We start from the raw sequence: 23,836 nt of genomic DNA, 5'->3' as shown, positions 1-23,836 counted from the left end.
AGTTCTTCTATTAACTTTAAATATTCTACTTGTTCTAATTTATCATTACTATTAGTAACTTTTTCTTTCCAATGTTCCATAAGGGCTTTATAGGACTAGAAATCATATTTTATTGTTTTCCAATTTTTTCCGTTTTTATGATTTTTATATTGTTTTAGACATATATGATGAAGTTGATTCTCTGACGAGTCATCTTCTTCCTTAGATAACACTAATATATTATCATTACCATAATATAAAGGACCTAAATCTACATCGATCCTATATTATTATTTATAACTTTGATCTAATTTATTATTAACATTAGTTAATATTTCTTTAGACTCACTATTTAAATCTAATTTTTACTTCACTTAAAATATTTACTTTCTCTTCTACTTGACTAACCTTATTATATAATTTACCAAAATAAAAGAAGTTATATCCACAAGACTATTTATACCCTTACTTAGAGATGAAATGTTATTTTCATTTCTAGAGTCTATATGCGTAATATGATCACAAGTTTTATCTTTAAACTGACACTCAATTTGCTCCATAATATTTGTCTCTAGTACCTAAGGCTGGCCTGTTATCTTAACGTTTTCACACAACGCCTAAACGTCCTTTCTGGACTCAATGGCAACAAGAAGACAGACTAGCAGATATAGGTTTTGAAACAAATAACTGTGAAACAAACAGAAATGTAAATCAAAGATAGAAACTTACAATGAATATTACGATATTATTTCTCCAGAAAATCATTACTTCGGCATCTCTAATACCAATAGGGGGAAGGGTATATAGGGTAGAGTATACAAGCGGAAGGATTTATAGACTATTTAAAAGAAAAGGTTTTTACAGAAGTGAAAACTAAAAAGAAAACCAAGTTATAAGCTATATATTTTCAATGCTATACAAATGAATTTTCCTCTCTATTTATAGAGGGACTTAAAAATTCTATACAATTGTATTTTGAATCTCGAAAAGTGTTTCTGATAAGGATTCGGCTTAAAATGGATGTGGCTACTTCCATGTCTCATTTGTCATGTTGCTTCTTTAATTGCATGGTCATGGTTGTTTCCACATTGCATGCTTGAGTTAATGGCCGCTTCCATCACTGCTTGTGTCATGGTTGCTTCCATCACTTCTTAGATCATCATTGTTTTGATGATAGCTTCTACGTTGCAAGACTTTTTTGTTTGCATCTGGATTTCTTCTTTTGTCTTCATCACGGATTTGATGATGACTTCCATGTTGCCAATCTTTGTTGTTGGTATGTGCATTTTCTTTCAGGTTGCCATCTTTTTTTACTTCAACCTTCTTGATTCATCTTCTTTGTTTAGAAATGATGAATTGTAGAAATATCTTGATGACAAGTCTCCCATGTGCGTCTGATTTGTTCCAGAAGATCATATGGGAAATCTTTAATTTCCATGTCGGCTAACTTTTTTAGTAGTCGAATGGATTCTTCATCATTTCTTCAATGATTCCAGAATGAAATGCTAATGTCCTTCTTCTATCAGTTCTGAATTTATATTCTTTTTGTTGAAGAAGATATTTAGCTTTAGCCATTAAATCAATTCCTGTTTGGATCTGATAGTGGCTTAAATTATTTTGGCACTTGTCAATTGCTGATGCCAAGTGTTCTTTGTCTTCACTAAGAGCAGATAATCGAGGGCTTCTGAGCATCATATGAATCTCCCAAATTTGATATGGCTGATAAATTTTTTCTTTTTCAGCAATACCAATAAAACTACTAATTTTGATATAGAAATAGTAGAAAAAGTCAACATTGTTTATGATGGTTTGTAGTAAGGGTTTTACTACTGCTGGAAAATCTTTTATAAGATGAAAAGAAAGATTTTGTACGAGTATTTCTCTTACAAATCCCCATTCAATACTGGTTATATCGAACAGTTCGTGATCCAATCTAAATTTCATAGTTGGAAAACTTTCACCTATAAAATTTGTAAAACATAATATTGTAGAAAATATTCAGAAAAGATTTTTGGAATTGAGTTTCTTTGTTACTGAGATGATTCCATTAATTTTGTTGAATATTTCTACCGTAAAATCTGTCTAGATTTGTTATATAAATAGATTCTAAATACCTTATTCATAATAGGATTGTTTTTTCCTTTATGAATAAAATATTGGATTATATTAAGAAGATTGTTTTCTCCTCAATATTCATAATATAGAGTTGAATTCATCCCATTCTCTATCTAAAATAGATTTTAGTAATAAATCTTCAACTTCATTTTCCTTAGTTGTTTTTTCAACTAAAAATAATGAAAACTGTGTAAGAGCTCTCCTGAAATTGGCTCTTTGATTTGAAATATAGGTTTTCCATATCTCGTTTATAAAACGATAAAATTATGGTGATATACCAGGATTATAAAAATCTTTTATTGTTGAAAGATCTTTTGTTTCTTGAATTTGTTGTTGTTTCAACAAATTTTCTGCTCCCATAATAATTTCAGCATAACTGGTTTGTGATGACAAATTTTGATCCTGGGACCATTGTGATTGACTCACCTTTTTTGGGGTCAATGAAGAAATATTTCCAACTGGTTGGTTTACCATTGGATATTTTAAAACATTTGTTCCAACTGGTTGGTTTACCATTGGATAAGACACATGATATCCTTGGTTAGGACAAAATGGTATTTGAGCAAGTACAAATCCTTTTTTTGGAGTTTAATTCTGCTTTCCCTTTATTGGGTTTTTTGTGAACGGTAGTCCATTCACCAACTATTTCTTGTAGAGGTTTTTTACCTCTATCCATAGGGCCTGCTAAGATAATCAACAATTATTAGTAATAAATTACAAATATTTACTTACTAATAATTTATTGGTGTAAAGTTTTGTTACACTTAATATTATTATCTTTTATAAGTGATGTTTCTACAGAATTGTTTTCTATAGATAACCTTATAAAATTTTAATCAATAGTAAAAGGTAAATATTGACATATAAAATTATTTCCTAATAATATATCTCCCCGCATTTTAGGAAAACATAAAACTTACTTAATTACAAATCTAACATTGTTTATGTAGATTGGTATATTTTGGCTTTATAATTAATTATGGTTTTATTACCATCTATACCATTAATTATGGTTTTATTACCATCTATACCTATTATTTTTATAGGTTTTGTTATTAATTCCCATTTTTCTACAGAATTATATTTCTTACGCAACTACTTGATTGTAGCTCCAGATCTATCAAAGCATTTAGAGAATATTTTTATATTTTCAAAATTCAAATGTAATTTCAATATTTATTCCAACATTTAATTTTTATTAAATGTTGAAGTTTGAATTTCCTCCATTCTAGTGTTTCTAGAACTTGGTTCAAGAGAAAAATAGGAATATGAACCGTTTTAATTCCTATTGGTGTATTGTTTGTACTAATATTATCCTCTTCTTCTTCAGTTGAGAACTAGAGGGTAAGATTAATTTTTCATTTGTACTTGCTATACAATTATTTTTAAAATATAGTCTATTACACGAAGACATATATTCTATAGTATTTATGGTTTAGAAGTACTATTTTGACTAATTTTTCTATCATCCATCTTTTGGAATTGATAGATCCTTAAATCTAATAATTTATTTGTATTTCAAGAGTAAACTGTTTGGTTCAAAGAGTTCAATAATTTTGTTATTAATCTCTTTTATTTCTACTTCTGCCATATTCGCATATTCATTAATAGAAGTCCAACTGATTGCTAGATCTTCTGCTAAATCATTTATTTCAAAATTTTTTGTCTGAACTCTAAGGCATAGACATTCTTTTATTAGAAGGTCTGTAATGGAAATAAAGTAATTTGGTTTAACTTTAAATCCTATTACACCTGTGTGTAGATTAGATTGAATTCCTCCAATAAGTGCTTTTATTGGATTTTCAAATCTTTTGTCTAAAAGAACCGCTATTATAGGAATATCATGACCTCTCCTAAATAAGGCTCTAATAGTAATCATAATTATACTTAAATGTATATATATAACGAGAGTATATTTCTTTTTAATCCTCTTAATTTTATCTTTAGTAAATAGAGGAATTTCTGTTAATCATCCACGAGTATCCTTAGCGACTGTGTTACCGCTAATTTTCTCTATATGTCTCTGAGTCCATATTTTGAACTTAGATATTTTATATATTTCTTCTTTAGAAATATGGTTTTATTAATTTTTCTAATATTTCATCGAAAAGTCTTTTCTTCTCCGATTAAACTTCCTAGTTTAATATCCTGTTGTTCACAATTAGGAATTTCTTCTAATTGATTATTAGAACTACTTCCTATATTAAACATAAATATATTTTCATCAAGATGTCGGTCTCGATTTTGATTCGATATTAATTCATAAAATATTTCATTAGGATTTGTTTCCTCTTTATAACATATTTCTAAATCTTGTTTTTCAAGACTTTTAATTCTTTTTTTAACTTCTTTTCTTTTTTAGAAAATTTTTGACTATATGACCTTTCTTAATATCTAAAATACCTTTAAGTTTTCTAGAAGTTTTTTTCTAAAAGATCGACTATTAGTATAACCGAAAATTTTTATTTCCTAGTTTCCATTTGACTAGTTTATAATATTTTTCTTTTTATGCCTATGATGCTTATTAGGTCTTAATGTTTTATATCCTAGTAAAGTTTTACTAAATGATTTTCCTGTATTTTCGGATTTAACTTAGTAATAGTTAAGTTTTCTATTTTATTAGTCAAAATCTGGTTGTATTTTGATCAAAAGTTATTAGATAGTCATTTGTTTGAATATCCAATTCTATTTTCCTTTTCCATAAGGATCTATTGGTTCAGTATCCATAGGATCTGGAATATCTATATTTTCATATTCAGATGAAGTGTTTTCTTCATCAAAATTTTGACTAATGACTTTTATGTCTTCATCCTGATCTGTTGAAGTTTTTTCTTCATCAGATTGATTACTAATTTTTATATCCTGATCTGCTGAAGTTTTTTCTTCATCAGATTGATCACTAGAACTACTGTCTGTAGTATCATAGTTTAACATATAATGATAATTAAACAAAGTAAATAGATCTTTATGTTTTCATAAAGTTCTTCTATTAACTTTAAATATTCTACTTGCTCTAATTTATCATTACTCTTAGTAATTTTTTCTTTCCAATGTTCTATAAGGGTTTTATAGGATGGAAATCATATTTTGTTGTTTTCCAAATTTTTATGTTTTTATAATTTTTAACATAGATTTTTATAATTTTTAGAAGTAGATGATTCATTTGTTGAAGTGTTTTCTTCTTGAGATAAAGCTAATATTAAGTTACTATTACTGTAATATAAAGGACCTAAATCTACATCGATTATATATTATTATTATTTATAACTGATCTAATTTATTATTAACATTAGTTAATATTTCTTTAGACTCACTATTTAAATCAAAATTTTAATTTCTCCTAAATTATTTACTTTCTCTTCTACTTTACTAACCTTATTATATAATTTACCAAAATAAAAGAAGTTATATCCACAAGACTATTTATACCCTTACTTAGAGATGAAATGTTGTTTTCATTTCTAGAGTCTATATGCATAATATGATCACAAGTTTTATCTTTAAACTGACACTCAATTTGCTCCATAATATTTGTCTCTGGTACCTAAGACCGGCCTGTTATCTTAACATCTTCACACAATGCCTAAACATCTTCCCTGGACTCAACGGTAACAAGAAGACAGACTAATAGATATAGGTTTTGAAACAAATAACAGTGAAACAAACAGAAACGTAAATCAAAGATAGAAACTTACAATGAATATTACGATATTATTTCTCCAGAAAATCATTACTCTGGCACCTCTGATACCAATAGGGGGAAGGGTACAGTAGGGTAGAGTATACAAGCGGAAGGATTTATAGACTCTTTAAAAGAAAAGGTTTTTACAGAAGAGAAAACTAAAAAAGAAAACTATGTTATAAGCTATATATTTTTTGATGCCTATACAAATGAATTCTCCTCTCTACTTATAAAGGGACTTAAAAATTCTATACAATTGTATTTTGAATCCCGAACAGTATTTCTGATAAGGATTCGGCTTCAAATGGATGTGGCTGCTTCCACGTCTCATTTGTCTTGTTACTACTTTAATTGCATGGTCATGGTTGTTTCCACGTTGCATGCTTGAGTTAATGGCCGCTTCCATCACTGCTTGTGTCATGGTTGCTTCCATCACTGCTTACATCATCACTGTTTTGATGATAGCTTCCATGTTGCAAGACTTTTTTGTCTGCATCTGGATTTCTTTTTTTGTCTTCATCATGGATTTGATGATAACTTCCACATTGCCAATCTTTGTTGTTGGTATGTGGATTTCTTTCTTTTCAGGTTGCCATCTTTTTTTACTTCAACCTTCTTGCATATTAATTAGATTCATTTCTTCTATTTAATCTAGATTTAATGAATCTAGTGAAATTCCTGGTGAGTTCCAAGCTTTCGACATACTTCTAATTTGTTCTAGAAGATGAGATGGATAATCTTCAATTTCTGTATCAGCTATCTTTTTTTTAATAGCCTTAAAAATTCTTCATCTCTATTTTCTTGGATATCTCTAGTATAATATGCCAGTATTTTTCTTCCGTCTGTCCATAGTTGATAAATTTCTTGTTGAAGAAGATCTTGGGTTGTTGCTACAATATCAATCCCTGCTTGGGTTTGATAATAATTTGGATCATTATAACACCTATCAATGTTTTTTGCCAAGTGTTCTTTGACCTCTTTTACAGCGGATAATCGGGGACTTCCAATCATCCTTTGAATAACCCAAATCTGATATGGCTGATAAAATTTTTCTTTTTCAACTATACCGATAAAGCTATTTATTTCAATATGAAAATAATAGAAAATAATAGAAAATGATTTGTAATCATTATTTATTTCAATATGAAAATAATATATAAAGCTATTTTCTTTTCAACTATACCGATAAAGGAATCATTGTTTATGATGCTTTGTAATCATTATTTATTTCAATATGAAAATAATAGAAAATGATTTTCCTGTATTTTCAGGATTTAAGTTATTAATAGTTAAGTTTTCTATTTAATTAGTCAAAACACTGGGTGTATTTTGATCAAAAGTTATTTGATAGTCATAAACAATGATGACTTTTTCTATTATTTTCATATTGAAATAAGTAGCTTTATCAGTATAGCGGAAAAAGAAAAATTTTATCAGCTATATTAGATATGGGTTATTCAAAGCATGATTGGAAGTCCCCGATTATCCATTGTAAAAGAGGTCAAAGAACACTTGGCAAAAAACATTGACAGGTGTTATAATGATCCAAATTATTATCAAACCCAAGCATGGATTGATATTGTAGCAACAACCCAAGATCTTCTTCAACAAGAAATTTATCAACTATGGACAGACGGAAGAAGAATATTGGCATATTATATTGGAGATATCCAAGAAAATAGAGATGAAGAATCTTTAAGGCTATTAAACAAGATAGTTGATGCAGAAATTGAAGATTATCCATCTCATCTTCTGGACCAAATCAGAAGTATGTCGAAAGCTTGGAACACCAGGAATTTCACTAGATTCATTAAATCTAGGTGAAATAGAAGAAATGAATCTAATTAATATGCAAGAAGGTTGAAGTCAAAAAAGATAGTAACCTGAAAAGAAAGAAATCCACATACCAGCAACAAATATTGGCAACGTGGAAGTCATCATCAAATCCATGATGAAGACAAAAGAAGAAATCCAGATGCAGACAAAAAAGTCTTGCAACGTGGAAGCTATCATCAAAACAATGATGATGTAAGCAGTGATGGAAGCAACTATGACACAAGTAGTGATGAAAGCGGCCATTAACTCAAGCATGCAATGTGGAAATAACCATGACCATGCAATTAAAGAAGCAACAAGACAAATGAGACGTGGAAGCAGCCACATCCATTTGAAGCCGAATCCTTATCAGAAACACTGTCCAGGATTCAAAATACAATTGTATAGAATTTTTAAGTCCCTCTATAAATAGAGAGGAGAATTCATTTGTATAGGCATCGAAAAATATATAGCTTATAACTTAGTTTTCTTTTTAGTTTTCTCTTCTGTAAAAACCTTTTCTTTTAAAGAGTCTATAAATCTTTTCGCTTGTATACTCTACCCTACTATGGACACGAGCCGAGACACGGCTGAGTATCCCTATTTCGAATGCCCACACAGCCAGAGACACGAGCGTGTCTCCTGACCGTGTGAGTTACACGGCCATGTGCCCCTGCAGTGTTGAAAATTTTAAATATTTCTGAAAAATTCTCTGAGTTTCCGATTTAGTCCCGACTTGTTTTTAATATGTATTTTGGGTCATGAGGGCTCGTTTAAGGGACAAAATATATTATTTTCATTCGTTTTATTATGAGTATTGATATGTAATGAAATGTTTAAAATTTCTGTTTGATTGATCCGTAAACCCTAGTAATGCTCTGTAACCCTATTCCAACAACGGATATAGGTTAGGGGTGTTACAGAATGTCACGGGGCTAGACTTTTTGTATCGCAAATCGTGCGGCCTTAAGAGATTATTTCTTACAGAATTTCTTTAAGGCACTTAAGCAAAGCTAAAGCAAACTCTGAAAAGGAAGAAGCTACGAACAAAGAAAACCACGAAAAGAGAGTGCACGCCAAGTGTTTGAGTAAATGCTACATTATTTCTTTAACTTAGAAAGGATAAAGTGATTACAAATAAATGGGGAAACCTCTATTTATAGTTGAGCTCCCCCAGATCTAACGGTACAAGTCAATTTACATTAACGACTAAGATTAGTTCTCATCTACAATAATAGAGTCCTAATGGATTTAAATTCTATACATGTTTATCCTTTAGGATTTTTACAATAATTATCCTAGTAAAATACAATTTATTAGAGTGTTTCACTTTAACTAGGATTCAAGTAGATGGGCTTCTTCACAAGTTCCACGTATCAGGCCAATTCATATGGGTCAAATGAGCCTTATTTAATAAGTTGACCTCTATGGGTCATTCTGTGCGCAAAGGTCACGGGCTTTGATCCGTAGCCCATAACACTAGTACGGAGATAGGGATTGAACTGATTAACTCGCAAACCAGTACAAACCAGTTGAACCAAGTTAAAAAAAACCAATTGAATTGATTTTCACTATTGTTAGATATTCTTTTTATTTTATGAGTTTATAATAATTTATTTGATCAAACTAGATGAACTGATCAAACCAAGAACTAACAGCTTGATTGGTCCAACCATCTATCTTGTTCAAGAAAGAAAAAGAAAATATTTATAAAAGATATAATAATATTTTTTCTCCTTTTTTTCATATATCAATTTTAATTGGTTATTTTTTAAAATAACTCAACGGTTGAACTAACAGACGTACCAATTTGAAAATAAAATAGTTTAAGTATCCTTGGTAACAAAAAAATGTTTAGATACCAAAATGAGAAAAAATTTGAATAGTTTAAGTACTAATTTATGGGTTAAGCTCATTTTAAAATAAACATAAGGATTTGACTAACAGATGTACTAACTTGGAGAAAAAGATAATTTAGGTACTACTTGTGACCAAAAAATTTTAAGTACCAAAATTGATATAATTTAAATATCCATTTGTGGGTTAACTCTTTACCGTTAATAATATATGTCATGTCTTTATATTATTGTTAATGATTCCAATTGTTAATAATATTTTCTTAAAAAAGTTGATTCAAAAATTTAAGTTTGAGAGTTAATGTTGTTCTTCATTCTATTTGATGGAAAAGCTAATCAGATTTTAAATTATACAACAGAACAAGAATTCATGTACCATAAAAGAGTCCAATAATGGTAAATTTTTTATTTCTTTGGGGGCATGCAAGGAAGGCCCTAAGAATCAGCCCATCTTACAACGTGGCAGATTGTTTGCATTAGAAACCCAAACCCCACAGATCAAAATTCTCTAATCCACAATACTATCATCATCATCATCATCATCATCATCTGCAAGAGGAGAAAAATCCAAACTTCAAAGCAAAAAGGGCTGAATCGAAGCTGTAGTAGTCTTGACAACATGAATCTCAGCTGTTTACAACCTTTGTCTAAACCACCCAATTATGTTGTCCCCGTTAGTTCAACAGTTCCAGGTTCGTGTCATTTCTTGCAAAACTACCAAGCAACAATTCCAAGCAGAGGTTCCTGGAGTTACAAGGATGGAATGTTTGTTAACAGGAAAGGAGGGATTGCGCGCGGGTGGTTGTTGCCAGTGGATCCATGGGCACCAAATATTGACTCACAAAGCATTGCTTCTCAACTCTTTGCAGTTTCTCTGTTCCCATATATTGGCTTCTTGTACTTCATCACCAAGTCTAAGTCTGCTCCCAAGCTCACCCTTTTTGGCTTCTACTTCTTGCTTGCCTTTGTGGGTGCCACCAGTGAGTTTCCTGGGATGTACCATTTTCTTTTCTCAATGCTACTTTAGTTTATGAGGTTGCTTTTATGTGGTGATTAATGTTCTAAGTTGCAAATTTTATGTGAAATTTTTTACTCTCTTTGCCATGAAATAAAGAAATTAGTTTGGGTAAAAAGAGTAGGAAAAAATTACACATTTTAGCATGGATGTAGACGGAGTGAAAAGATTATTAGTTAGTTTTTGTTGATGATTTTACATGAAACCTACTTTGTTGATAAATGCACTGGTGTTGAGATAACCATCATTTTAGCATATATACCTTTCAAGTTTCCTTAAATTGTCCAAGAGAAATGTTAGATATTCGAATTAAGTTGCTAGTGTTCTCGTATGTTTTTTGTGCTTTTTGAGAGTGAGAATTGATGGCTTCTCATAGCTAGGGCAGAGATTCATATTGTGACAATGAGGCATCTGCAATCTCGAAAATTCTGTTAGAATTGTAGAGAACTTGGTGTCTTTTTTTATCATTTTGAACCAGTGGCAGGCGAGCAGTTCGGTTCTAAGTCATCTATATATTCTACAATATGATTTCTTCTCAGTTATGTGGCTCTATATTTATTTCATCAACACTGATAATTGGTGTAGCACTTGTCATAGATGAGCAGCATGAAGTACACAAAATCTGCCCAAAGCAAACATAAAGGAAATGACTCGAATAGGGATATAGAGCAAAGAAAATGCGGCTTTATTCAATGTAGTTTTATACAATGTTCCTTACTTTGGATGGTTTTCGCCTGCATTTTGATTTTGCTATTGGTGGCTTTGTTTCAACTCTACTAATTTCCTTTACATTGTTCGTTTGCTGACTTTGTGTCTACTGAGCAGTCCCAGCCGGAATATACGGTAAGTTCCTGCTAATGATCAACAATTCCTTTAACACTTAATGGTTTCTACATATTGATGCCAAATTATGACTTGGTCCATGTGGGGTTGAGACAGCAAAGGTGAAATACGGTACTTCCTTGTCTAATGTGGATTGGTTACATGGAGGGGCTGAATCACTTCTCACTTTAACCAACTTATTCATCGTCTTGGGGCTGAGACAAGCTCTTAGGAAGACCAAGGATGCAAAAGAAGGCGCATCAAGCTCCGTTCAGGATGTGGAAAACCAGAAGAAACCTTACATATAGATTAACTATGATTTCAGTCGATCTCCTTGCCATTTCATTGTTAAAGTACCATGAGCTCTTCTCAATTCTGTTGGATGTTGCTTCTTGTCCTGCAGTTTTCTTATTTCAGGACTTGTGGTATATGATAATTTCTAGAGTGTTAACTTGTTACCATTTGCTTATGTATTCCATCGGCTATGTGTAAAGACAAGCAATGTAGGAATCGTTGGAATGTAGATTCTTTTTCCCTGTATATACTGATTTTATTCTTCTGAAATCCAGGATTTGTGAACTTTCACGGTATGTTGTTATGGACAACTTATTTGGATTATAAATGGCCATTGCTTAAAATACTACTTTGCTAATTGCAATGAAGTTGCAGTGAGTGTTAGAAGGACCTTTGCATTTTGGTGAAAATCTGCGCACTAGTATTATGGAATTTCGATAAGAACAAGTATCAAAACTTGTTATCTGAGGAAATTTCTCAAAACCAACATAGAATTGAAAGGGACATGTATTGTACAATAGTTCTTCGCAGAACACACGGCTCACCATGAACCTACTTTGGTTATTGGAACCCGAATTTGACATCTACCATTACTCTTATTCGATTGCGGAAAAGAGTTAGGAGAAAAATCCCGGTGTGTCAAATGGGAAATTCGGGTCCAACTCCACTTGGTCGAGCGAAAAATCCAAGTCCATAATTGGAGAATTGGTGGCCGAAGTGTTGGCTGAAACCAACTCGGTGAGATCAGATTTAGAATGCTGTGTGTTAAGCACCCCTTGGAAGTTGTTCATCTGGGAAACTGAAAAGTAGTTTAATTCTGGTGTATCGGGAGACATGAACGGCGATGAAAAGCTGCCGAAGATATTGTAGTAATCAAGTACTCCTGAAGGTGAAAAGCTATGGTTTTCGCTCTTTATACACCCAAATGATGTTGAAGCAAAAGAGAATGGGGGTGCCATCTCTTTATTGTCTAAGCCCTCAGTATTGACTCTTAGGCCTGCTCGAAACTCTGAGAGGGTATCTTGTGACTGCAATGGTTGGTAATTGGTATTATTAAGGCCGTTTGAGTTTGATTTATGTTGTTTTTCTGGGGATGGAACTGCGGGGTTGCCATTTGCACATGTATGAGTTCCTCTGTATGTGACCTCAAAGAGGATGGGATCTTCATCTGATCTCTGCACTTGCTTTGTAGCCCAGCAGTTTTGGGTGTTTCGATAGGTGCATCTGTAATAGCTTCTGCAAAAGTAAACATTCTATCATCAGGGTTTTGACTAATACAAAAGTCCAGCATTTTACAAGGGAAAAGGGTCATTCACCTAGGATATTTGGCTCCAAGGATATCCTTTTGCCCGTATTTTCTCCAACTGTAGCCATCATCATGAGGACCTTCCAGCAGGTTTTCAGAGCTCACTCTCACCTGATCCGTCCACCTAGGCATCATCTTTCTGCAAAACACAGTTCCAGGAATCATTTAGCATACTCAAATTACAACTTACAAAATTTGCAATAACATTCAAGAATTATTAACTTGTAGCTTGCAAATTCACCTCTTCTTTGAGACATCTCTGATATCCTGGTTATCCTTTTCTAAATCATCACTCCTGGGGCTGCCGTTGATGGTTAGAGGAGACTCTGGCACACAAGTTTTTCCTCCTACATTTTGTTGTGGCTGTTCCGTAGGCCTGCTCAGTTTCAAAATCAGAAGAGCTTTTTCATAGGAAGATAAGATCTTCTGTAGTAGCAAGTCCCTGGATTCAACAGAAGATGATGGTGCACCCAAATGCAACCTTAGCTGTTTTGCTAATTGCATTCCTTGAATCAGCTCGCTCACCAGTGTCCCCTGCTCCCACTTCCACATGTTCTCCATTTTTTTTTCCCCCTTTCTTCTTTCCTTCAACTGTAAGAAAATAGAGAGGGATTCCTTGTTTGGAACTTGGAAATACTAATTCATGACCTGCTATAGACCGGGTAAATTTGGTTATGAAGAAGAAAAAACTTTTCCAAGGATCACAAGCAGAAGCAGCCAAAGGGATTGAAATAGCCTAAATGGTGAAGAGCAAGAAGCAACAACCATGGAACTTGGCCTGAATGTTAAGTTTTGATTAAGTAACTAAAAGCTGGAAAATGTTTGAACTTGTCTATGCTGAGGTTTAAGCAAAGAGGGAGTAGGAGAGTGAAAGGTTTTGGGTTTGAATAAGAAATTGAAACTCTGGGGCTTTTAAAGGAACTTCATTGGAGTTTTGGGATTAGAAAAAATGGTTGTTGGAATAGAAAGTTTGAAGTTTGACCAAAAGAAACCGAGTTTTTCAGCATAGACAAGTCTTTGGTCATGATAAACTAGAAGTAAGATTAGTGGACTGAAGAGTGAGGTGAGGTCAAAACTCCAATTGCTGACCAAGTCTCCAATTTCTGACCAAGTCTCCCTTCAATTTTACATCTAAAATATCCCAAGTGTAGTTAGGATCACAAATGGTTATAAACCAAGATGAGTTTAATAATAAAAATATATCCAAATCTAAACTAAAATAAATTTAATAAGATTAAAATTAATTATAGGATATGTTTATATTCAAAAATTATATTTAAATTAATTAATAAAATCATAATTATATCTAAGGTTAGTATTTGGTAGTGAACTTTTTGTATTCAGTAAGCGCAGTTTTAAAAAATTTTCATGTGTTTTTTAATATTTTAATATATTTTTATAGAACATTTGTGAACCTTTGATTGTGAAGTTTAAAACTCTTGTACCAAATAATTTTCATTATATTTATGCTAAATTATAATTATAATTATTAAACTTATATTTATATTAAAAGTTAAATCATTAAAATATTTATATAATAGTTATACTAAATAATAATATATATAATGAAATAATATTATATAAAATAATAATTAAATTAAATTTATATAAAAAGTAAATTGAAAAATACAATAATGAATAGAAGGTGATAAAACAATAATTATCTCACTTAACTGCAATCGTTGGAGCTAAAAGCTCCAGCCAAAATTTTTACCAGCAGTGAGACAGTCTCATTGGACTGGTGGTACGCCAAACATCATCAAAAATAGGTGCGTTCCAATGAAAACAGAAAACCTTCAAAATTCAACGCACCAGAGCCAAAAGCTATGCCAGAGGAAGCAGACTTATTTAATTTAAATTCTGATATTTGTCCATGTATATATGTCTATACTTTAATTTAAATCCTTATATTTTGTAAATTTTAAAATTTCAATCCTTACTAAATTATAATTGTTAAATTTATTTAGTTAATATCTTTTATTTTCAAAATCGACACGGCAAACATAGTGCCATATGTATAGTGGCATGTTAACATGCTATTTTCACATATTACTCATTAAAAATCTAATATTAAGGGATTAATGATTTTCATTTGTGTCAAGATTAAAATTTTCAAAATTTGAAAAGTATTAGAACTTAGAATAATTCAATTGGAGAATATAGATCAAATCTACAATTGTATACATAGTACATAACTGATAATTGAATTTAACCAAAAAATTAACTACTATTGTTCGGGTCATGACTAAAATTGACTATTTTAAAAATATGGGAATTAAATTTAATCAAATTAAAATATAAAATCCATAACTTAAAAAAATTATAAAAATTAATAGTAAAATTTAACCATGGATAAAATGAAAATAATAAAAAAAAAAATCACGATCTCAATTATGTGATTAAGCAAAGGGTTGGGTCACCTGATTTATCCTTAGCGTGACACGAATGATTGAGGTTAAGAATAAAAAGAGCATATAAATTAATGTGAAAGAAAGTCAGAGATGAAGGTGAATTGGACCAAAGAAATTTCAAACCAAATTCCGCGTCATTGCTCTTCCCATGTGGGGAAATTTGGAGCTTACGTGTACTCAAAGATGCCATTTTCAACCACCATTTGCACTTCATCTGCCCAGATTAGATTCTTCACAGCTTCTTCTTCTTCTTCTTTTTACAAACTGTCAAGAACATGCATTGCAGCCACTCTCTCACCTGAAATTCATTCCAATATTTTTAGAGGGATTATCGTGTTTTCATGATCCAACATACCCTACCCGATGTTTCGTAATTTGATAATAAAAAGGTAATTTCAGATATTAATATTTTAAATCTAATATTTGCTTCAAATATTTAAAAAGTGCAAAAATTTCATTTTTGTTTTCCTAATACAATCCAAACTCCTTGAATTCTTTAAGCTATGATGATGAATCCAAAATATTTTAAGAAAAAACCTAATTAACCCAGAGTAATTAGTGTGATTAATTTATAAAGCCTGCATTATACAAAGAGGTTTGACTCACATGTCTGTTTAGGCTATTTGTTTCCATCATTACTTGAGCAAGAGCAAGACGTATGGAATTGGAAGCGTCCCATCAAACAAAATTTTATATTTATTTGAATTTTTTTTTTTTAGTTTGATATTAGAGTATTACATTTTAGTTTTCAACTTGATACTCAGCAATGGCAAATGGAGGAGGTGACATTGGCCCTGGTGTGTCTTAAAATATTTTTTTTCATTTAGGATTTTTATATTTTATAAAAATTTAAATTAGTAGTGGTAAACTGTACTTTGACATTCTAAAATGATAAGAATTTGATTAAAATTATAAAGATATAAGCTACTAAAATGATAAATTTGTATTTTTACTATTGTAAAATAAACAATTTAATTTCACTCCCCACAAAATTTTTCTAACTTTGCCCTTGGTACTTAAACCAAATAACCCCATAAATATTTTATATGTGTACTCTAGTAAGCAAACACATGTACTTAATTGGGAGAAAAAACTCAAATATCAAATTGAACATTAAAATCAAATTCAGTACTTAAATGAGATAAAAAGATTCAAGCTCAAATACTAAAATAATTCCAAATGAAAAAAAATTAATAAAAATTAAATATTAAAACCAAACAAAAATATGAAATGATATATCATAAATTTAAACTTAGGGAAGAGAATATTTTGATAGTTGGGTCTTGAATGTGAAACATGCAAAGTCAAGTATTTCAATTATTTGAATCACAAACTTAAGGTTATTCAATCACAACGCAGAATTATATAAAATGTATCAAACATAATATTTAAATAATACAGTTTTTCTAGTTGTATTTAAATAATACTAGAATCCACTTTATGGGTGGATTTTGGTTTAGCAAAAAGCGTTAACTTTTAAGACAACCTTTTAGTTTTTCTACTAACATGGATAAACTTTCTAATTTTTCAAAATTAAAATCGATTAAACAAATATTAAAACCATCATTACACCAAATTTTAAAATTGATTATTAGTATTTTCTTGGAATATATAAATAAGATGGAGATATATATATATATATATATATATATATATATATATTATGTGAGTGTTGGAAATAATTTGTAAAACAATGAAAGAAGGTTTTAATGTATGGAAAAGAAATGAGTACGTGCACACACAAAAAACAAAATTATATGGAATTAATAAAATAAAATTGAAATCTATCTTGATTTGTAATTATTTGAAAATTTTAATTCCTTCCTGAGTAATATTTTTCTAAAACATAAATTAAAATTGTGGGTGGAATAAATACACAATAGAAATATATAACATGTATAAAAATATTATTATTTTACATTTGAATACATATTTGTTTTGATGGTGTGTTGAAAATCCTCTATTTGTATTTTTAAGATTTTAAAATCTAAATCCTATTGTGAACTTTGTTAACATTTTTATGTTAAATTCAAATTTATTACAGATGTTAATTATTTTGCTACATATATACCAAATTAGTTTTTTTAATTTAAAATTTCACATCAATTAATTTAACAAAAGAATTTTAATAGTGTTGACAATTAAACTTAAATTTTGAAATCTAAAAAGTAGAGAGAGACTATACAACTGAAAAATATAAAAATATAGACACTAAATTTTAAATGTGCAAAGAATATTTAACCGTAATATTAATAGTAACAATAATATGTAATAGATTGTTTAAGTATGATACCTCTTTGATGTTGTGAATCAAATAACATGATTTATGACTATACATTACATCATAAACACTACAGCAAATTAAGCTTTTAGCGGCATTTTTAGTAGCATTTGGATCGAAAACGCCGCAAAGGTTAAACTTTTAATGGCGTTTATATTGAAAAACGCAACAAATATATACCATTAGTGGCGCTAACCGAAAAACGTCGCAATAAGTCGTTATATAGTGGCGTTTGTGGAAATAGTGCTGCAAATAATACATATTTAGCAGCGTTTTATGCTACGTGCCGCAAAGGTACACCGAATGGGAGCAATGTTAACGATGTTTTTCCCATAAACACCACGAATATTTTTTATTTTTTATTGAAACGACGCCGTTTTGATAGCTAACCCCCCAACCCTTATTCCCCCAAATTGTTTTCCCCAAATCCCTGACTGAGTTTTTTTCCCCAAATTCCTAACTTAGTTTTTTCTTTCCCATCCGTCTGCTGCTGGTCTTCTGTCCAATCATCTGTCTGCTGCATCCCCGTCGACAATGCATTTGCCATCGATCTCCGTCTCCTTCGTCGACGCTGCTCCGTCCATCGCTGCTCGATCCGTTCGGGTTTCAACAAATCAGGTCACTATACATTATATAAAGCAAAGTTTTTAAGTATTTTTTAATGTAACTAAGTAAGCATGTTTCTTCTACGGCGAGTCAAAATTTTGCAGCAATTTTAGCCATTTCGTACATTATATATCATTATAATGTTGCCTTAATTAAAGCAGAATAATATATATTTCCATAAGTTTTAAAAAATATCATAAATTTTCATTGGGAATTTTGTTGGTGTATTCTACATCACATAATAATAATAAAATATGGAAGATTTCCATATATTATCGCCTTTTAGTATAAGTAATAATAGAAAATTTTGTTGATTCTGGTCAAAGTTGCCTTTACTATGAAAAAAAAAAATACAAAAATAGAACTGCAAAAATCAAGTAAATCAATTTTGGTTTAAAATTTTAAACCTACATATTAAAGATCTCCAAACAATTTTACTTTATAAGAGCACAGTTTATGGAATAATTTTTATATCCAGTAAAAGGCCTTTTCATTTTACTTTATTCTTATAAAGATCGTGAACTTACAAAGTTAATCTTTGTGTGGACTACAGGTGATCATGGGTCCGGCCCAAAAAAATTTTCGGCCCGCTTCATAAGCCCGGGCCCAACTTGGTCCGAAATATGAGCCTCAAATTTTGTCCAGGCCCGGCCCAGGAAAAAAATTTTAAGCCCGAGCCCGGCCCAACCTAGCCCGTTTTTTAAGTAAATTAACTCCTGCAAAACAAAATCAACTCAATTAAACAACAGATTTGACTCCTGAAATTAAATGAAAGAAAGAACATAAAAAAACCTCAAAATTGAACCAATAAAAAGTACTTAAATTCTAATGCAATTGAGTATCCACAATTGATTTTAAACTTTTAAACTCAAACAACTTGAGCCATCAAGCAATTCTAGATGATAAAATCAGTCCTCAACTATCTGCATAACATCATGGTTGGCAGCTAAATCTTCTGAGCCAATCACAACCTGAAAACAAATTTATTACTTTTTCAAATATATAGGAAACTATGACAACACCATCAAGCATTTAGATAATTACCTTAACAAGATTAGGGTCCATGTACTCCTGAGCTAACCGATGAACTGTTGCAGGCCATGTAGCACTGAACATTACCATCTGATGAGCTGCAAAGGTTAAAAGCAACATGAGGATTTCCAACCTAATTGCTCATGCATTATTCTACCAAGATACAGAACAATATTTTTTAGCTTGATTAAACCTTAAGTTATCAATGTTTAGTGGCGTTTACTCATAAGCATCAATAAAAGCTTTAATCTAAGCATCTTCTAGGAGTTTAAAATTCCAATGTACCAACAAAGAGACATACCAGAACATGTCTTTCCCAATAAAAAAAAATGACAGCATAATATTCTCAACAAATTCAATATTGAAAATATTGAATATTCAGCATAATATTCAGATTTAACAAATTCAATTAAAGATTTTAAAAATATTGAAATTATTAATATTCTCTCTTTCATCAATATTAACCCTAATTTCTGAAACAGAGTAGCTAATACCACCAATATTAGTACTCAACCATTGTTCAAGAAAAAGGATATTAGTTTGTCTTGCCATTTTATCAAATATTCATCGCCAAACCTTAGAAACATAAACAACAATATAACTAGGTGTCAAAAGGACAATCTCAATTCTCAACATCATTATTACTAATCTAAAATTCATAAAATAATTAACCAACACAACTCCACATGTCCATTTGCAAAATCAAAATTTGGGAAAGTCAAATTTTGATCAAATTTTCAAAGAGTAATTCGAAATTCAGAATTACCTTCCCATTTTTATCAACTATTCATTCCCAAACTGGAATATAACAAGGGTTCAAAAGGACACTCTCACTATCAGTTCTTCAAAAGGACACTCTCACTGTCAGTTAAATCAAATAATACTTATATAGGAGTAGAATTGTTGGACAAAAACAATAAAAAAAACTCAATAAAGTAACATTTATAGACTGATACAAAAGCTCTTTAGCAACATTTAGATCAGTTTGAAAAATTCATATAATATCTAAATTTATCTCTTTAATTATTTCCAATGATGATCTTATACATTTATTCATAAGTAAAGTTTTCCATGAGTGTCAAACACACTTAAAAGATAAGGATGACATCTTCAACACTATTAAACTCTCTAGTTCTTTCTCTAAGTTCCACGAGCAGATGATTATGCAGAAATGCTTCTTCATTTTAAGCATAACAAGATTAAAACACGCAACATTTAAAGGTTAAATATGTCAACACAATCTTTGACTGCTTTAAACCTATTAGTCTAATTATTCGAACAGGAAATAGGGTTAACAGCAAAAATTAAAATCAAAATCATAACAAGATTAAAACACGCAACATTTAAAGGTTAAAAATGTCAATACAATCTTTGACTGCTTTAAACCTATTAGTCTAATTGTTCGAACAGGAAATAGGGTTAATAGTAAAAATTAAAATCAAAACCAAAATTCTAGATTTAATTCCCCCCCGAAGATTCAGTGTCTCAAAATCAAAATCAAAAAACTGTTAACAGCAAAATTCAAAATCAAAATTAAAATCAAAATCAAAAAGCAAAAAGAAAAAAACTACTTCGACATAAACTAGGGTTAACAACAGCAAACTCACCTTTGAAATTCAAAGGTAGAAGACGTAGAACCACCGTTAGAGCGGAGGTGGAGCTATGGAGGTGGATTTTTGAATTGGGTGGAGCCGTGGAGGACCGGAGGTGGAATGGTGGATCGGTGGAGGTGGATTTTTGAATTGGGGAAAAAAGGGAGGAGGGAAAGGCTTAGGGATTTTTATCAGATGCACGGAGAAATGGGAAATAGGAAATGGGGAGGGGAAATGGGAAGTGGGAAGTGGGAAATGGGAAATGGGAAATGTATTTTAGAAATTAAAAAATATATATTTATTATATTCGGCTCGGCCCGGCCAAAAAAATTTTACCCGAGGCCCGGCCTGTTTTCTAAATGGGCTCGCTTTTTGCCCAAACCCATATTTCGGGCCTATATTTTTACCCAAACTCTCCCATATTTTGGGCGGGCCGTCGGGCCGGGCCGGACCGCCTGACCTATGATCACCTCTAGTGTGGACCATTCGTGATTGAAGCCTGCTCTGCCGTGGATTATTATGGATTTCCCGGTTTCTTCTTTTAATGGCATTTTTCATAGATGCAGACATTTAGGAACACGCCTACAAACCAAAACTAAAATATCAGACTTCTATATATGGTTGTAAAATTTCAAGTATTATTTTACAAATAATTGAGTTCCCTTGTTTCTCATTGCTTGTTTTTTATTTGATTGGGAGAAAGCAAAAGATGGTGGACATCCTAATTTGAGGAAGTTATATCCATTACTATTATTATTGTAATTAGTTACTAATATTTTCTTATTGTGAGAATATCTTAACAATATAACTTTTGAATATATTTTGTTATTTCAGTTATTAATTTAGATCATATACATATTTCTTTCGTGAAAGTATTATTTAGATTTGAAGTTTATTGTTGGATATGAAGTTACAGGAAAATATGTTGAAAATTCGGGTTCTATATGAAATGAAATGGGTTGATAGAATCGACTAATGTTAGTGGTGTTTTCCCAGAAACAGCACTATAGAACATGATCTTTTGTGGCGCTTCTAGCTACAAACGCCACAACATGCTTGACTCTCTTGCAATGTTTTACCACATAAACGTCACAAATTTTAGCAGCACTATCTAATGCGGCATTTTTTTGCATAAGTGCTGCAAATTGTTTTAGTAGCTCTTATAAGCGCCGTTATAGGGCCAGAAAACCGCCGCTAAAAACCTACTTTGCTATAGTGAAAGTTACATAATTAAAGGTAAATATATTCATAATATGTCGTATTTGTGAACATATTATATTTTTTTGGTAAATTAAACATTGCTACGATTTAAAACATAGGATTTTTTAAATCTAATTTAAGGGTAAAGAAATCACGTTTAGAAGAATGAAAAGTATATAAGTAATGGTTAGACCATTAATTAGGATTTGTATTTTGAAAAAAGGTGAGTATTTGGTAGACATCTAAGAGTGTATTTTCTTTAATGTCGTAAGCAGAGTTTCGAATTCTTCATTATCTCATTTCTTTTATATATTTATTTTTTAAAATTTTTTTATAAGAAGACCTCTCCATATGGGCAAATTAGTCACTCTCAAAAACATTGGAGCAATTCAATCTTTGTCAATTTTGAAAGTGAGCAACTAAGGACAATTAATCACGGTGTTATAATGTCTTCCATCAATTGTATATAATTTTGATTGGTATAACAACAAATTTAGCCTTTAATGTTTATATATTTTTCATTTTAGCCTTAATTCTAAAAAGTCAACAAATTCAACCTCAACATTTACACATTTATACAAATGTTGCAGGATAAATTTGTTAAGTTAGAACCAAATTGACAGGATGTGTAAACTTTCAGGGCTAAATTTGTTATTATACCAATTAAAATCATGAACAATTGATGGAAAACATCAACATCATGATTAATTGTCCTTAGTTGCACACTTTTGAAATTGACAGTGATTAAATTGCTCTAATTTTTTGAGAGGGACCAATTTACTCATTTTCAAAATTATGAGAGACCAAAAGATCTTTTTATCAAAATTTTTACTATATTTTATATACCTTTGTTACCTCTCTAATCCTATTTTAGAATTTTTAAATTTCACTTAACCAAATATTTCCCTCAAAAGTTTGTTGATATCTTTAAATATAAAGTAAAGTATATAAACGATGGTGATGCTATTAATTAGTACTTGTATTTAAAAAAAAACAACTACTTTTAACTACATTAATTAAGGGATGATATGTACATTAGTGACTGTAATGAAATTAAATAGTATTTAAAATTAACAAAATGGATGAATATCGTTAAATATGGATGGAAATATACCACTAGTTTTGATTCCATTAATTAGTATTACAAAATTTTTATCAATATCTTTAAATAAAAATTATGTGTATAATAAATTTTATATGATATTTACTATGAAAAATTATGTAAAAATCCTATGCTCTGCATTGATAATAATGTTTTAAAAATTTATATTAATAGGTTTGGAGCTAACAATCATAATAATATGCAAAGTAAAATTTAAATTTTCTAAGTTTAGTAGTTTCAAAAGCAATTCTGAATTAAGTTCATATTTAAAGATTTAAAAAAAACATAACCATAATTCATCCTTTTATACGAGTAGGTAAAATTTTGCTTGGCCACTTTAAACAACAAATAATAAATATTATCAAACATTGTTAATAGTTTTCTAAAATACCAAATTTCAAAATAATTTAAAAGTGTATGCTATTTAATGTACAATTTCGATTTTATTGTGCAATTCTCTTGCTTGAAGCATTATTCATGCATCCTTATATGAATTCAGAAATGTATAGAATATCTTCTTCTTTTAGGGGTTTGATATAATGCATTGATGTTTATGAATATTTTGATATAATCTTATTTCTAGTTTAATGTATTCAATTTTGTTTCAAAATCTTTATTTATTTTCTTTCAATGTGAAATCTATTTCACTCAAAAACTATAGTTTATTGAAAAACTATAGAAAAATCATGCAACTTTGTTTCTCCAAGCATAAGTCGTGTGTCATGGGA

General features: G+C 30.5%; 3 protein-coding genes across 3 annotated transcripts; 1 reads left to right on the top strand and 2 right to left on the bottom strand.

Annotated features, from left to right (window-relative positions):
• Positions 1-9,919: 9,919 nt before the first annotated feature.
• LOC105791360 (uncharacterized) lies at positions 9,920-11,874 on the top strand. Its single transcript, XM_012619399.2, has 3 exons — positions 9,920-10,427; positions 11,288-11,305; positions 11,402-11,874. The coding sequence occupies exons 1-3, from the start codon at positions 10,067-10,069 to the stop codon at positions 11,590-11,592; spliced, it is 570 nt and encodes a 189-aa protein (XP_012474853.1). The 5' UTR covers positions 9,920-10,066; the 3' UTR covers positions 11,593-11,874.
• A 102-nt stretch (positions 11,875-11,976) lies between these two features.
• On the bottom strand, positions 11,977-13,782 carry LOC105791359 (probable WRKY transcription factor 41). Its single transcript, XM_012619398.2, has 3 exons — positions 13,126-13,782; positions 12,895-13,023; positions 11,977-12,814 (listed from the first exon to the last, which is right to left on the bottom strand). Exons 1-3 carry the CDS (start codon positions 13,443-13,445, stop codon positions 12,196-12,198), a joined length of 1,068 nt encoding a protein of 355 aa, XP_012474852.1. The 5' UTR covers positions 13,446-13,782; the 3' UTR covers positions 11,977-12,195.
• Positions 13,783-19,015: 5,233 nt separating this feature from the next.
• Positions 19,016-21,376, bottom strand: LOC105791358 (uncharacterized). Its single transcript, XM_052634833.1, has 4 exons — positions 21,277-21,376; positions 20,822-20,983; positions 19,227-19,312; positions 19,016-19,153 (listed from the first exon to the last, which is right to left on the bottom strand). Exons 1-4 carry the CDS (start codon positions 21,374-21,376, stop codon positions 19,091-19,093), a joined length of 411 nt encoding a protein of 136 aa, XP_052490793.1. The 3' UTR covers positions 19,016-19,090.
• Positions 21,377-23,836: the final 2,460 nt, after the last annotated feature.

Source organism: Gossypium raimondii, chromosome 8 (genome assembly GCF_025698545.1).
Source record: "Gossypium raimondii isolate GPD5lz chromosome 8, ASM2569854v1, whole genome shotgun sequence".
Classification (NCBI taxonomy): Eukaryota; Viridiplantae; Streptophyta; class Magnoliopsida; order Malvales; family Malvaceae; genus Gossypium; species Gossypium raimondii.
Note: the sequence above shows the minus strand (reverse complement) of the source record. Positions and strands in the feature narration are given on the sequence as shown.